Source organism: Lepisma saccharinum, chromosome 13, assembly GCF_977018435.1.
Source record: "Lepisma saccharinum chromosome 13, izLepSacc3.1, whole genome shotgun sequence".
Classification (NCBI taxonomy): Eukaryota; Metazoa; Arthropoda; class Insecta; order Zygentoma; family Lepismatidae; genus Lepisma; species Lepisma saccharinum.
The window spans coordinates 47,489,755-47,506,137 of record NC_139241.1 but is presented as its reverse complement, the minus strand read 5'-3'; the positions used below and the strand labels follow the sequence as shown (position 1 = coordinate 47,506,137).

The window sequence follows — 16,383 nt, the reverse complement described above, 5'->3', positions numbered from 1 at the left end:
ATGTGTCTATCCAATCTAAAGGGTTCGTTCAAAGGAAACTTAAATCTATTCTACATTAACCACATAATTTTAATCTAATAGCTAGCAACCTCCAGCATTCCCAAATGCTACCACATTCACCTCCAACAATTGGGAGATACAGTCTGACGTGAGGAGCAGCGCCCACATCATGAGTGATATGGGTGAGGCTGGAACTACGGTCCTTGTGTTGCGTAAACACAAGGCGACTCTTGTTTCGCTTGAAACAGCAAACAAAGTCACCTTAGCCATGTGTCTAACAATGGGTCCCTTAGAATACATTCCAATCTAAATACTCTCTAGCAAAGGAAAACCAAATTATATTATTAATTATCACAATGAAACCTAATCTAATAGCTAACTAAATTCATGTGTCTATCCAATCTAAACACTTTCGATCAAAGGAAATTTAAATCTATTCTAAATTAACCACATAATTTTAATCTAATAGCTAGCAACCTCCAGGATTCCCAAATGCTACCACATTCACCTCCAACAATTGGGAGATACAGTCTGACGTGAGGAGCAGCGCCCACATCATGTGTGATATGGGTGAGGCTGGAACTACGGTCCTTGTGTTTCGTAAACACAAGGCGACTCTTGTTTCGCTTGAAACAGCAAACAAACTCACGTTAGCCATGTGTCTAACAAAGGGACGCTTAGAGTACTTTCCAATCTAAATATTTTCTACTAAAGGAAAACTTAATTATATTATTAATTACCAATATAAAACCTAATCTAATAGCTAACTAAATTCATGTGTCTATCCAATCTAAAGGGTTCGTTCAAAGGAAACCTAAATCTATTCTAAATTAAACACATAATTTTAATCTAATAGCTAGCAACCTCCAGGTTTCCCAAATGCTACCACATTCACCTCCAACAATTGGGAGATACAGTCTGACGTGAGGAGCTGCGCCCACATCATGAGTGATATGGGTGAGGCTGGAACTACGGTCCTTGTGTTGTGTAAACACAAGGCGACTCTTGTTTCGCTTGAAACAGCAAGCAAACTCACGTTAGCCATGTGTCTAACAAAGGGATGCTTAGAGTACTTTCCAATCTAAATACTTTCTACCAAAGGAAAACTTAATTATATTATTAACTACCAATGTAAAACCTAATCTAATAGCTAACTAAATTCATGTGTCTATCCAATCTAAAGGGTTCGTTCAAAGGAAACTTAAATCTATTCTAAATTAACCACATAATTTTAATCTTATAGCTAGCAACCTCCAGGATTCCCAAATGCTACCACATTCACCTCCAACAATTGGGAGATACAGTCTGACGTGAGAAGCAGCGCCCACATCATGAGTGATATGGGTGAGGCTGGAACTACGGTCCTTGTGTTGCGTAAACACAAGGCGACTCTTGTTTCGCTTGAAACAGCAAACAAACTCACGTTAGCCATGTGTCTAACAAAGGGACGCTTAGAGTACTTTCCAATCTAAATATTTTCTAGCAAAGGAAAACTTAATTATATTATTAACTACCAATATAAAACCTAATCTAATAGCTAACTAAATTCATGTGTCTATCCAATCTAAAGGGATCGTTCAAAGGAAACTTAAATCTATTCCAAATTAAACACATAATTTTAATCTAATAGCTAGCAACCTCCAGGATTCCCAAATGCTACCACATTCACCTCCAACAATTGGGAGATACAGTCTCACGTGAGGAGCAGCGCCCACATCATGAGTGATATGGGTGAGGCTGGTACTACGGTCCTTGTGTTGCGTAAACACAAGGCGACTCTTGTTTCGCTTGAAACACCAAACAAACTCACGTTAACCATGTGTCTAACAAAGGGACGCTTAGAGTACTTTTCAATCTAAATACTTTCTAGCAAAGGAAAACTTAATTATATTATTAATTACCAATATAAAACCTAATCTAATAGCTAACTAAATTCATGTGTCTATCCAATCTAAAGATTTTCGATGAAAGGAAACTTAAATCTATTTTAAATTAACCACATAATTTTAATCTAATAGCTAGCAACTTCCAGGATTCCCAAATGCTACCACATTCACCTCCAACAATTGGAAGATACAGTCTGACGTGAGGAGCAGCGCCCACATCATGAGTGATATGGGTGAGGCTGGAACTACGGTCCTTGTGTTGAGTAAACACAAGGCGACTCTTGTTTCGCTTGAAACAGCAAACAAACTCACGTTAGCCATGTGTCTAACGAAGGGACGCTTAGAGTACTTTCCAATCTAAATACTTTCTAGGAAATGAAAACTTAATTATATCATTAATTACCAATATAAAACCTAATCTAATAGCTAACTAAATTCATGTGTCTATCCAATCTAAAGGGTTCGTTCAAAGGAAACTTAAATCTATTCTAAATTATCCACATAATTTTAATCTAATAGCTAGCAACCTCCAGGATTCCCAAATGCTACCACATTCAACCCCAACAATTGGGAGATACAGTCTGACGTGAGGAGCAGCGCCCACATCATGAGTGATATGGGTGAGGCTGGAACTACGGTCCTTGTGTTGCGTAAATACAAGGCGACTCTTGTTTCGCTTGAAACAGCAAACAAACTCACGTTAGCCATGTGTCTAACAAAGGGACGCTTAGAGTACTTTCCAATCTAAATACTTTCTAGCAAAGGAAAACTTAATTATATTATTAATTACCAATATAAACCTAATCTAATAGCTAACTAAATTCATGTGTCTATCAAATCTAAAGGGTTCGTTCAAAGGAAACTTAAATCTATTCTAAATTAACCACATAATTTTAATCTAATAGCTAGCAACATCCAGGATTCCCAAATGCTACCACATTCACCTCCAACATTTGGGAGATACAGTCTGACGTGAGGAGCAGCGCCCACATCATGAGTGATATGGGTGAGGCTGGAACTACGGTCCTTGTGTTGCGTAAACACAAGTCGACTCTTGTTTCGCTTGAAACAGCAAACAAACTCACGTTAGCCATGTGTCTAACAAAGGGACGCTTAGAGTACTTTCCAATCTAAATACTTTCTAGCAAAGGAAAACTTAATTATATTATTAATTACCAATATAAAACCTAATCTAATAGCTAACTAAATTCATGTGTCTATCCAATCTTAAGATTTTCGATCAAGGGAAACTTAAATATATTCTAAATTAACCACATAATTTTAATCTAATAGCTAGCAACTTCCAGGATTCCCAAATGCTACCACATTCACCTCCAACAATTGGGAGATACAGTCTGACGTGAGGAGCAGCGCCCACATCATGAGTGATATGGGTGAGGCTGGAACTACGGTCCTTGTGTTGCGTAAACACAAGGCGACTCTTGTTTCGCTTGAAACAGCAAACAAACTCACGTTAGCCATGTGTCTAACAAAGGAACGCTTAGAGTACTTTCCAATCTAAATACTTTCTAGCAAAGGAAAACTTAATTATATTATTAATTACCAATATAAAAATTAATCTAATAGCTAACTAAATTCATGTGTCTATCCAATCTAAAGGGTTCGTTCAAAGGAAACTTAAATCTATTCTAAATTAACCACATAATTTTAATCTAATAGCTAGCAACCTCCAGCATTCCCAAATGCTACCACATTCACCTCCAACAATTGGGAGATACAGTCTGACGTGAGGAGCAGCGCCCACATCATGAGTGATATGGGTGAGGCTGGAACTACGGTCCTTGTGTTGCGTAAACACAAGGCGACTCTTGTTTCGCTTGAAACAGCAAACAAAGTCACCTTAGCCATGTGTCTAACAAAGGGTCCCTTAGAATACATTCCAATCTAAATACTCTCTAGCAAAGGAAAACCAAATTATATTATTAATTATCACAATGAAACCTAATCTAATAGCTTACTAAATTCATGTGTCTATCCAATCTAAACACTTTCGATCAAAGGAAATTTAAATCTATTCTAAATTAACCACATAATTTTAATCTAATAGCTAGCAACCTCCAGGATTCCCAAATGCTACCACATTCACCTCCAACAATTGGGAGATACAGTCTGACGTGAGGAGCAGCGCCCACATCATGTGTGATATGGGTGAGGCTGGAACTACGGTCCTTGTGTTTCGTAAACACAAGGCGACTCTTGTTTCGCTTGAAACAGCAAACAAACTCACGTTAGCCATGTGTCTAACAAAGGGAAGCTTAGAGTACTTTCCAATCTAAATATTTTCTACTAAAGGAAAACTTAATTATATTATTAATTACCAATATAAAACCTAATCTAATAGCTAACTAAATTCATGTGTCTATCCAATCTAAAGGGTTCGTTCAAAGGAAACCTAAATCTATTCTAAATTAAACACATAATTTTAATCTAATAGCTAGCAACCTCCATGTTTCCCAAATGCTACCACATTCACCTCCAACAATTGGGAGATACAGTCTGACGTGAGGAGCAGCGCCCACATCATGAGTGATATGGGTGAGGCTGGAACTACGGTCCTTGTGTTGCGTAAACACAAGGCGACTCTTGTTTCGCTTGAAACAGCAAGCAAACTCACGTTAGCCATGTGTCTAACAAAGGGATGCTTAGAGTACTTTCCAATCTAAATACTTTCTAGCAAAGGAAAACTTAATTATATTATTAACTACCAATATAAAACCTTATCTAATAGCTAACTAAATTCATGTGTCTATCCAATCTAAAGGGTTCGTTCAAAGGAAACTTAAATCTATTCTAAATTAACCACATAATTTTAATCTTATAGCTAGCAACCTCCAGGATTCCCAAATGCTACCACATTCACCTCCAATAATTGGGAGATACAGTCTGACGTGAGAAACAGCGCCCACATCATGAGTGATATGGGTGAGGCTGGAACTACGTTCCTTGTGTTGCGTAAACACAAGGCGACTCTTGTTTCGCTTGAAACAGCAAACAAACTCACGTTAGCCATGTGTCTAACAAAGGGACGCTTAGAGTACTTTCCAATCTAAATACTTTCTAGCAAAGGAAAACTTAATTATATTATTAATTACCAATATAAAACCTAATGTAATAGCTAACTAAATTCATGTGTCTATCCAATCTAAAGATTTTCGATCAAAGGAAACTTAAATCTATTCTAAATTAACCACATAATTTTAATCTAATAGCTAGCAACCTCCAGGATTCCCAAATGCTACCACATTCACCTCCAATAATTGGGAGATACAGTCTGACGTGAGAAACAGCGCCCACATCATGAGTGATATGGGTGAGGCTGGAACTACGTTCCTTGTGTTGCGTAAACACAAGGCGACTCTTGTTTCGCTTGAAACAGCAAACAAACTCACGTTAGCCATGTGTCTAACAATGGGACGCTTAGAGTACTTTCCAATCTAAATACTTTCTAGCAAAGGAAAACTTAATTATATTATTAATTACCAATATAAAACCTAATCTAATAGCTAACTAAATTCATGTGTCTATCCAATCTAAAGATTTTCGATCAAAGGAAACTTAAATCTATTCTAAATTAACCACATAATTTTAATCTAATAGCTAGCAACCTCCAGGATTCCCAAATGCTACCACATTCACCTCCAACAATTGGGAGATACAGTCTGACGTGAGAAGCAGCGCCCACATCATGAGTGATATGGGTGAGGCTGGAACTACGGTCCTTGTGTTGCGTAAACACAAGGCGACTCTTGTTTCGCTTGAAACAGCAAACAAACTCACGTTAGCCATGTGTCTAACAAAGGGTCCCTTAGAATACATTCCAATGTAAATACTTTCTAGCAAAGGAAAACCAAATTATATTATTAATTATCACTATGAAACCTAATCTAATAGCTAACTAAATTCATGTGTCTATCCAATCTAAACACTTTCGATGAAAGGAAATTTAAATCTATTCTAAATTAAACACATAATTTTAATCTAATAGCTAGCAACCTCCAGGATTCCCAAATGCTACCACATTCACCTCCAACAATTGGGAGATACAGTCTAACGTGAGGAGCAGCGCCCACATCATGAGAGATATGGGTGAGGCTGGAACTTCGGTCCTTGTGTTGCGTAAACACAAGAATTCTTGTTTCCCTTGAATCAGCAAGGAGACTCACTTTAGTCATTCGTCTAACATAAGTACACTAAATTAAACTTGAGGTGTACATACTTTCTGTCGAAGGAATACTTCAATCTATAGTAAATATTGTAAATTATCTTAGTCTAATAGCATTTGTCTAACAAAATACACTCAAGAGCACTGTTGAATCTACTGTACATACATTTTTACTACCGAAGAATGCTTGAATATATTATAAATTAAGCGAAGTATTCTAATGTAATAGTTAGAGACAATGGTAAATTTCTCGCATCGGACAAACGTCTGAAATATGCTAGTTCATTTAATTTGAATATTCGTACTTACGTATTCTGTATTGAGAAACATTGCTGAAGGTGGCATTTCGCTTATTTCACGGACCAAGGACTCCAAGGGACCCTTTCAATCTATATACGTACTTTCTATGGAAGGAAATCCTGAGTCTATTATGAATTAAGGAAATGATTATAGTCTAATAGGTAACTAAGCCATTTGTCTTACAAAATGCCCCAAGAGAGACAACCTTTCAATCTAATTACTTTCATTAAAGGAAACCTTAAATCTATTATAAATTAATAGGATGTCCTAATCTAATAAATAATGGCAGGATTCCAAATCGGTACCACATGCATTTCTGTCATTCGAAACATACTCTCGTGTGGGGCTTCCGTACCTTCAAGCCAATACAGATATTCTGAATGCGGAACGCAAACGAATCTTTATTAATTATTATACTTAACAAATTTTATGCACTAATAAAACCACACTAGTTATAATATAAGCATATATGTAGCATTACTACATATTTTATTTAAGTTTCGAAGATCCTTCTAATTTATCCAGAAGCTTCCCTCCTACCCGCCCGAAATGATGTCCTGGTTGAATTTCAACCAATTTTCGAAAAGAAAGAAAGAAAATGAAATTTTCACGTCTAATATTTACGTTTCAATCTAGGCATCGTCACTTGTTCATATTCATACTGATTCTACTATTCTACTATTATCAGACTCTTTTTTAGAATGTTGAGCATGCTCCTACCAACCTAAGATGCAAGAAAGCAATGGCGATATATAATAAACAATTTTCATATTAAATACCTTATTCACATAGCTGCCAATTTCCTATTTGAATGGAGTGTATTGTTCGACTTGAAATGCATGTTTCCTCATCAATGTTCTTTTAGCATCTAACACCAAGGTCAGAATTTTAATTCTGAAATACTCGCTTCGAATTCAAGGTATTTATAATCCATATCAAGTACACGTTATTAACTTGATATTGTTGCTATGCTAATGTTCCATTGTTGCATTAAATGTGTATGTATGATACGTGGTTTATGGTGTGTGTGTGTGTGTGTGTGTGTGTGTGTGTGTGTGTGTGTGTGTGTGTGTGTGTGTGTGTGTGTGTGTGTGTATGTATATGTTATGTGCAGTGGCGTAGCAACATATCGCGAGGCCCTGGACGAGATTATATTGCAAGGCCCCCATCCGTTCTTTAATCCTAGCTTGGTGACATTCATTTAACACCTTTCGTTGGTAATGGGAGTTATTTACAGCCCCAGAGGTTTCTTGTACAATTCAAACATGATATACAGGTAAGTTCTTTCCCTAAGTATTAATATATGATGCATTACTTATTATATTGCTATTTATTTAAGTATTACAATTTTGAAAGTGAAATATAATCGCTCAGTTAAACGAGGCCGGATTACGACCGAATCCATACACATACACTTCGAAGGACAATTTTCACATGCTCCTCTACAATGTTCTCACAATTTCAGATTATCCGTCGTCATCATCGAAGTCATCCCTTTCTTTCAAAATTTTACACACAAAAGTAACGAATTCGTTGTCAGTCATTTATTTCAATGCCATTTTGCAGGAGTGTGGAACAGAATTTTCGCAAGGGTTGAAAGTAACAGGGGTGATACACCAGCACAGAGGGTCGCTTTTTAGCACCAAAAATATTCTTTCTAACCGCGGACTGCACCTTCTAATAAAGATCATCACAGAAAAAGATTGAGTAATCGTGCTTGAACATTTTCGCAGGAATACCAACATCACAACAAAAAGAAAATTACGCTGGGGTGATATTGAAATCTCAATATGAATCGATACTAATTAAATCTTCAAGGATACGTCAGAAAATTATCATATTTAAATTATAAATTACAGACGAAAATGATACTTAAAAAATTCACACACCCTAAAAAATGCTTCTGTTCTCCTGGAGCTGAAATCTGAAGCTGTAGAAAGGAAGGAAGATATGCTAATATTATCCGTGCCCTACTTGAGTTGAAAACAACGCAAGTATTAAAATGACTCACAATTGCTTCGTGGAAGTTGGTGGTACTTTATTGTTAACATTAAAAATCGAGAGTGCTTTTTATTCAAGAAAAAAATACATGGGTAAAAATATGAAAGGAAGTTATCGTGAATTTTTACTTCAGACTTACGACAATAATTTTTACTTTCTTTGCCCCTTAGGCTTAGGCTCGTCTACCTGTATGTTATGTCCCTGATTTGACGTATTCATTCAAATTATAACGTTTAACTAGAATTAAAGTTAGATAAAAACAGAATGTTTTAATTTCTTGTCCAAAAAGAAGAGCCCTTTCCATCTTTTGTTCTTACTTCTATTTATTACATTTTTCATATAAGCCCCATGGGACGCGAGGCCCCGGGCGGTCGCCCACTTCGCCCACCCCTTGCTACGCCACTGGATATGTTGGTGGGTTGCCATGTGTGCGCGCGCGCACATACACACACACAAGACAATTCGACCTCGACCTCAAGGGGTACCGGGATCGAAACCCGGTGGTGGCACATTGGTTCGGATCCCAGTCCCGATTAACCTAACTGTGCATAAAGTGGACTTAAAACACCAACTCAAACAAGACAATTGAAGTTGGCTGTCTGAAAGATGTTTTAAACACAGCATGTTAGAAAATTGAACTAGCACCAAATGTTAACTTTAAAAGTCCATTTCGGCAGAAAATGTTAGTATTCTGCATTTTTACCATTGTTTTGTTTAATATTTATTGTGTCGTTGTAGGTTAATATTTTTACAACAGCAAGTGTTGGAAAACTTTAATATGCTGTGAACAACGGTGAGAATCTGTTCTCAGAAGCCACGTGTTCCACAAACAACTGTGAATTAAGTTCCCTAGGGTAATGGTAATATTGATCCAGTGGCGAATCTTGGAAATTTGACCTGATCTACCGCAACAATTCTTATTTATTGTATATAGCCTATTTATCATACAACCCTATACAGTGGCGGCAATTGGGGTCCAAACCTAGGGGGGCAAGGTGCAATAAGTGGGAAGCAAGGACAGACTTTCCCTTGGTGTATATAGTTGAGTATAGTGCGGGGGCAAAAGTGTCAAAAAGTGGGCGGACAACTGCCTATCCTCACCCCCCTAATCGCAGCCACTGGTCCTATCTATATAAATGAGATATAATGGAAATGAATCAACAGGCTTGCAATTAAAAATGTCGGAAATGTTTCAACAGATATCGGTATATAAATTTCAACAGATACTTTCCGATACCGATACATCAGCATCGGTATAGCTGAGCCATTATTAAAATGTCTATTTTGATTACTTTACATCGTTTTTCTACCCCTTGGTTAATCGCAAAAGTGAGGATGAATGATGATGAACATTGGTCGGGGTTCTAACTTTGGATCTCTGGCCTGCCAACGCAAGATCTTGACTACTCTGTCACGGACATGTAAACTAACCGAAATATAATATATTTTCCTAGAAGATGACGCATTGAGCGATAACCTTAGAAACGAGCACCCGAAGACAGGGAATGCACACATACCTTTATCTCAAGTTCTGTTTGGATTCCAGGTTTCCGCCGACACATGTCTGCAGCGGTCGAACATCCTCACACTGCACGCACGCCGACAGCTGATAATGAGTCATGTCATTTATGTAGCAGCAAACTTTGGAATGGTTGGTTGGTGGATTCACTAGCACTAGATGGTCCTTGTACGTTCAGTGCGGCCAGGCGATGAAGCGATAAAAACTTATCGCAGCGTGCTCAAAAGATTCACACTCTGCGGTATCTATCATACTTCTCTTCGCTGTGTGTGTGTGCATTATAGGCGTGCGCAGACCCTCTGATTAGGGGGGCGGGGGCAAAAGCCTTGATGAAAGTTCAGTCGGAGAAAGAAAACTTCATTCCATCTCACAGTTTTATTGTATTGATAGGTACTAAACAGTGGAGTACATAGTATGTGTCCGAACCCACCGAAAATCACTCTATTAGAAGTATTCCAGCTTCCGTGGCACAAAAGTTATCTGTTCCCCTCCAGTCTTAATTTTCTATCTCTGTGGTTCAGAGTAATTTACATATACATCAAAACAACTACACATAAGCAGTGGCGCAGGAACGTTTCTCATTTGGGGTGTTCACAATTCAGCCTCCCATACATACACACACACACACACACACACTGGCGGCGATTTGGGGGGGGGGCGAGGGGGTCAGTTACCCCCCGACTTTTAGCCACTTTTGCCACCGCACTATGCTAAATCTTATCTCCAAAGGGAAATATACTGTCTTTGCCCCCCAGTTTTGGCACCTTGCCCCCGAATTTGGAACCCAATCGCCGCCACTGAGACACACACACACACACACACACACACACACACACACACACACACACACACGCACGCACGCACGCACACACACACACACATATACAGGGTGTTTCGTAAGTTCGTTTACAACGCTTGGGAGGTGATTGTATGAGTGAAAATAAGGTGGAAAGTTCATGTAACGAAATTCCGGAAACGGCTTTGTTGCCGAGTTACTGATGTTTGAAAACGTGGGAAAATGATTTTCCGAAGTGAATAATGGCAAAACGGGTGGAGAGAAGTCGTCGGTGTTGGGCGGTCCACTAAGAAATTGGGTACGCTCTTGTCAAAACATCACGCGGCAATGTCGTGCAATGTCGGCGCAAGGGATTCCCCAAAGGACGCGAACGAAGATGTTGACGGGAGTGGGGTGTGTGTGTGTTCTGCGTGAGCTGGTATCGACGAAAATTGGCATGTGTTGAATGGCACCAAAAAACAAAGAAAATTTCCTGAGCGAAGGGCACCATGACGTAAAAACGAAAAAAAATGAACTGTCATAGGTTGCATACCCTGAAGGGCGGATGGGTGTCCGTGTGATCTGACCTTAAGTACCACATTTCCCGCTAGGGGCGCCAACAGTGTACGTTTCCTCATGAAGGAGCGCACGTGTCTGTGCCATTCGTGCTTCAGGTGCTGTGCCAGCAGCAGGTTGTTAAACATTCATGGTTGAATGGAAAGACGTGAGGTTCTTGGACAGTAGTGTTGGGCAAACATTTGACCTAGCAGTGTTACGTGTTAATTCTTAGCCACAGCCCATCGTGTTCTGTGAAGTGTACTAGTGTGAACGGCCATAAACACTTGTAGCCCGGTGTAAGGGATGGCTGCATACACGTCCCAAGAGCTTTCGGACATGCATCTGATTTATGGGGAGGCTGGAGGTAATAGCCTTGCTGCAAGGCGTCTGTATGGGGCACGTTTTCCAAATAGGGCGTTACCATCGCACACCTTATTTCAAACTGTAGACGCTCGACTTCGGGAAACAGGATCAGTGTTGCCACCTCGTCGAGAAGTTGGACGACCGCGAAGTGTGCGAACACGACGGTTTGTGGAAGATGTGCTAACTGCAGTGATGGATCATCCAGGCACCAGTACGCGCGCACTAGCCCACGAACGAAACACCTCCCATGTGAATGTGTGGCGTGTCCTGGCAGAAGAGGGGATGCACCCGTACAAATTGAAGAAAGTGCAAGACCTTTTACCTCGGGACTTTGGCCCACGTGAGGACTTTTGTTAATGGTTTGTTCATCAAATTGAAACTATCCCCAATTTTCAGAATACGGTACTATGGACTGATGTGGGCTATCTTCACGAAAACTGGCGTGTTCAATAGTAAAAACAGTCATGTGTGGGAACATGAAAATCCACATGCACTGCTAGTGGCACATCATCAGCACAGATTGGCAGTGAATGTGTGGTGCGTGATACTGCATGACGATTTGATTGGACCGTACATTCTCCCTGTTCGCCTATGTGGACCCACTTATCAAGTATTTCTCAGTGACGTTTTGCCTGAACTACTAGAGGACATGCCCTTGGCACTGAGACAAAGACTGTGGTTTCAACATGACGGTGCACCCCCACATTTCGATCGGAATGTGCGCCATTTACTCAATACCGTATTCCACAACCAGTGCATTGGCAGGGGAGGGCTTGTGCCATGGCCACCTCGATCGCCTGATATTACGCCCCTGGATTTCTTCCTCTGGGGAGAGATGAAACACCTCGTTTACGAAACACCTATCGTGTCAGCCGAGGACCTCGTTGCCCGTATCCAGTGATTTATCCACACACCCCTAACACCCCCCCAACACCCTCCCAAATTTTGGTGAACACCCCCCCCAAGCAGAAAAGTGGAACACCCCCCTACAGGGCGGGGTGTAAATAAGGATGTTTATATCAACAATACAATGACAATACTTCAACGTTAACAGAAAGAAATCATTTGTAGCTGAAGAAGCGTAGTCCAATGGACCTTTCGATCAACTAAAACCAAAGTGTCAAGGAAGGAGGGTGGAATGTGCAGCATGGCCATTTCTTGGAAACAGCAGCTCCCTTGACAAGGTTTCGGTCAGCTCTAGGGAAGGGACACTGCCATCTGGAAAATGTCAAACTGACCTCTCGCCCTCCTTCCAGGGAGCACATTCCGCGCACAGTGTTGACAGTTCAGCGTTTGAATACCTTTATATTTCTTAAATACGTTACAGATTCATAAATTCAATTATTCAACCCCTGAGTCAATGAGATTTACATCTTGTTGCATTTTTCTTTTGATTCTTCCATGTGAAAAATGTACGATAAAAGTAAGGGAAGAAATTCAAAGACACAGGTTTGACTCCTTGTAGTGAATTCTGTTACTATGGTTAGCAACACTATTTTCTGTAACTTGGCGAGAAGAGTGATTTTGGAGTGGTAGAGAAAAGAACAGTCAAATGCCTTAGGTCAGTCTCAGTGTAGCACAGTGTTGCCAGGTCTACTGATTTCGCAGGAGATTTCCTGATTTTCAGCACGATCTACTGATCTCCTGACAAGTTTCAAGAAAATGTGGAAATCTCCTGATTTTTTGCTTTCTTAAATATTTATAATGAACAATTATTAAAAAAAATCGAAAGTTGATTTAAAATTTACATATTCAGCTGGTGTAATGCAAAGACCCATGAATATTTCGCAGAGAGAGAGGGGGGGTTGGGCAGGAGGGTCATACCAGGCTTGATGATATTGGGAAAGGCGCAAGGCTTCTTTAGCCCTTGGTGCATTTTGACTCCAAAACGGGAATCCTAACTTTCCCCATCTGGTGCGGTTTTTGTCAAAGGGGAGGCAACTGGAAAGGTTACAACTAAATACCAATGTTGCCACCCACACATACGAACAAGTAAGTATTCAGTTTTATGGTAGTGTTTATTGCAAGAAAATGCTAGATACAGGTTCAGGTTTTTGACTGATAAAAAAGGGAGTCCATATTACAAATGCAGCCAAAGGTTATGGTTACAAAAGCTGTTAGTAAACTGTCGATTGATTGATTTGGTTTATTTTTCTGCGCATTTCTTCCACTTTTGGCTTATCGCGAAGACGAGAATAAGTGATGATATGATGAAATTAATGAAGGGACAACCATGCCCAGGCCGAGATTCGATACAGAGACGAGATCCCTGATGTCATAGCATTGTGCTAACCACTTAGCCACGGAGGTCGGCTTAGTAAACTGCTGTTGCAAACTTATACGTCGCAGTTTTATTTCTTCTTAATCATCTCTGAACTTAGAAATAATAGTTCATGTTTTAGAGCGATTGGGGGGGGGCAATCCTTGCACCCCCTCAGTTTTGGCACCCGATCGTCGCCACTGGTTGGGGGAAACTGTACCTTTACCTTAGGTCAATTAAGGGGGTGGGGTTATAGTACCCACAGATTGTACCCTTTGAAGTGTAAATTCATAATAAAATTTGTATTGACATAACAGCAAAAAATTTATCTTTTGACATCTAAAATTAATAATTAACGTTCAATAATGATAGTGGAAAGCTTTTCCCACTCTACCCCCCCCCCAGAACGTTGATAATCCGCTATTATTAGTTCTTCTGATTTTTAAGCAGATCTCCTGATTATTCAGGGGACGATCTCCCGATTTTTGAAATTCTGACCTGGCAACGCTGGTGTAGCATCTCCGTTCGTGTGTTGTCGTTCTGTTTAGTGTATAACAATGTCTGAAACTTTACTGCAAAACTGTCGAAGAATTTAGAGAAAATGAAAAACCAGACAGAAAGAAACCGAAAGTGGTGAGTAGAAAAGCAGTGACACTATATGTAGGTATAATTTCTTCCAACCGATATTCATAAAGTACCAATATAAAATTTACTGACCGAGTATTCGATATAAAATGGCAAGTATTTCATGAAGAACCTAAGTGATTCATTCACGTCTATAGTTGATGACTATTTTTGTGGCTCCAAGAGTTCTTACCTTTGTAAAATAAATTATATACTATTAGAAAGAGAGTTGTAAAAGGGGGAGGGTCCACGTGCTGTGCTTGCCTGGGCGCTAAGTACAAATGTGGTGCCAAACAAGCAAAACGGATAAAAATAGAAAAACGTTAACTTCGTGGTGCCCTGTGAAATTACTGGCACCCTATTAAATTAAAGTTATTGTCAGTTTGCAAAGATATAGCTTTAGTAAAAATTGTCTTTCTCTTTGTATCTAGTCGGTCCCTGACAGAACGACATGTTTAAGTTTATTCAACTTTTCAGAGGAAGCAAAGGAAGTGTAAGCAGGCCCGTAGCTAGAGGGGGCAGGGGACAACTGCCCACCTGAGAGCCTGCTTTGATCCCGCTGTGAAAAATACAGAACGCCTAGAATTCTCACTAATCTTTACAATTACTCTAGCAACATAACAAAGACACTTATTGATTTTGTGATTATTGAACATGTGGGGGATTCAGTATAATGTCGTATCAGGATTGGGAGGGAAAAATTTCCTTTTTGGTAATAGTGATTCATGTGGTAGAGAGAGGGAGTGAATATTTGATTTTTGTTACTTAGCGTTGCTTTTCTGCCACTTATAGCTAATCGCAACAATGAATGATGACGTGAAATTGATGAAGAGACACTCACAAACAGTGCCGCAACCACAGGTTGGCAGGGGGCATTGTCCCCTCCCCTCCTGACCTTCGAAGGAAGTCCATTCTAGGGGAAGCAAACATTGAAGTAAAAGAAAAACAAGACTAGGAGAATCTAAGAATAGCAGGACAATTGGATACTCATGATGGAATTAGGTTTTACGAGTACCTTGCATTTTTCTTCGAGACGGCCAAGGGCACTTGCAAGGGGCAATTACCCCCTATAGATTTCAAATTTTATACAAATAAAAATACATTTCTTAAAATTCTCTTGCTCGCTTCGCTCGCAATTCCTTCTATTCTTATAGTCCAAGTTCACAGCCATAGCTATATGGGGCGTTGGGAATTGAAAATAAAATTAAGCATTGCCTCAATTTAGAAGTGAAAATTCCTTGCCTTCCTTTTGCAGTTAACATGCCATGTGTTTATTTGTACATGTTATTTCGTTCTCTTTTAAGGCAGAGAGGCACGTGACTCCTAATTCCCTAGAGTCTCTCATTTAGTATTTGAAAGATAAACTCTCAAAAGCTCCAAGCGTATTTTCCAAAGTTTTGTAAGGGTATAATGCATATGCATATTATTAATTAAACATAGCGACAGTAAGATGTTTACTCTTTACAATCTTGCTTTGCTCGTTCGGCATCCTCTTTACCTCACCACATGCCCCCTGCCCCCTCCTGTTCTAACAGAAAATATGCATGTATAATTTTAATAGTTCTATGTAGCGAGTGAGTTCCAAATTCTGCTGGTGTTTTCAAATCTCTGTTTAAACGATGATTCACAAACTGAAATAAAGTAATGAAACTCGATATATTTAGAGCATGGCCATGAAGACGTTAAAACATAGTGGGAAGTTGGGATGCACGTTTGATGGATACCTGATATTGCTTTTGAATGAAATCAGTCAAGGAATTTCATATTGAAGTCTTCAACGAATGAGCAAGGCAAGATTGTAAAGAGTAAATATCATGGGATACTGTCGCTATGTTTAACTAATAATATGCATAATCAGTTTGCAAAGAAATTGTTCTAAAAATGTCTTGCTCGTTTTGCTGGCAGTGTCATAAT

The 16,383-nt window shown here is 39.4% G+C and overlaps 1 protein-coding gene across 2 annotated transcripts in view; it reads right to left on the bottom strand.

The window, feature by feature from the left end:
- The window catches only part of LOC145996944 (toll-like receptor 1), a 105,212-nt gene extending 95,205 nt beyond the window's left edge, over positions 1–10,007 (bottom strand). The window contains exon 1 of one of the 2 annotated variants that reach the window (XM_083133530.1): positions 9,888–10,007. In XM_083133530.1, the coding sequence (XP_082989656.1) occupies positions 9,888–9,932 (45 nt within the window). In that variant the 5' untranslated portion in view covers positions 9,933–10,007. The remainder of the gene's footprint in view (positions 1–9,887) is intronic. The other variant, XM_083133531.1, reaches the window with a different exon arrangement.
- Between the last annotated feature and the right edge of the window lie 6,376 nt (positions 10,008–16,383).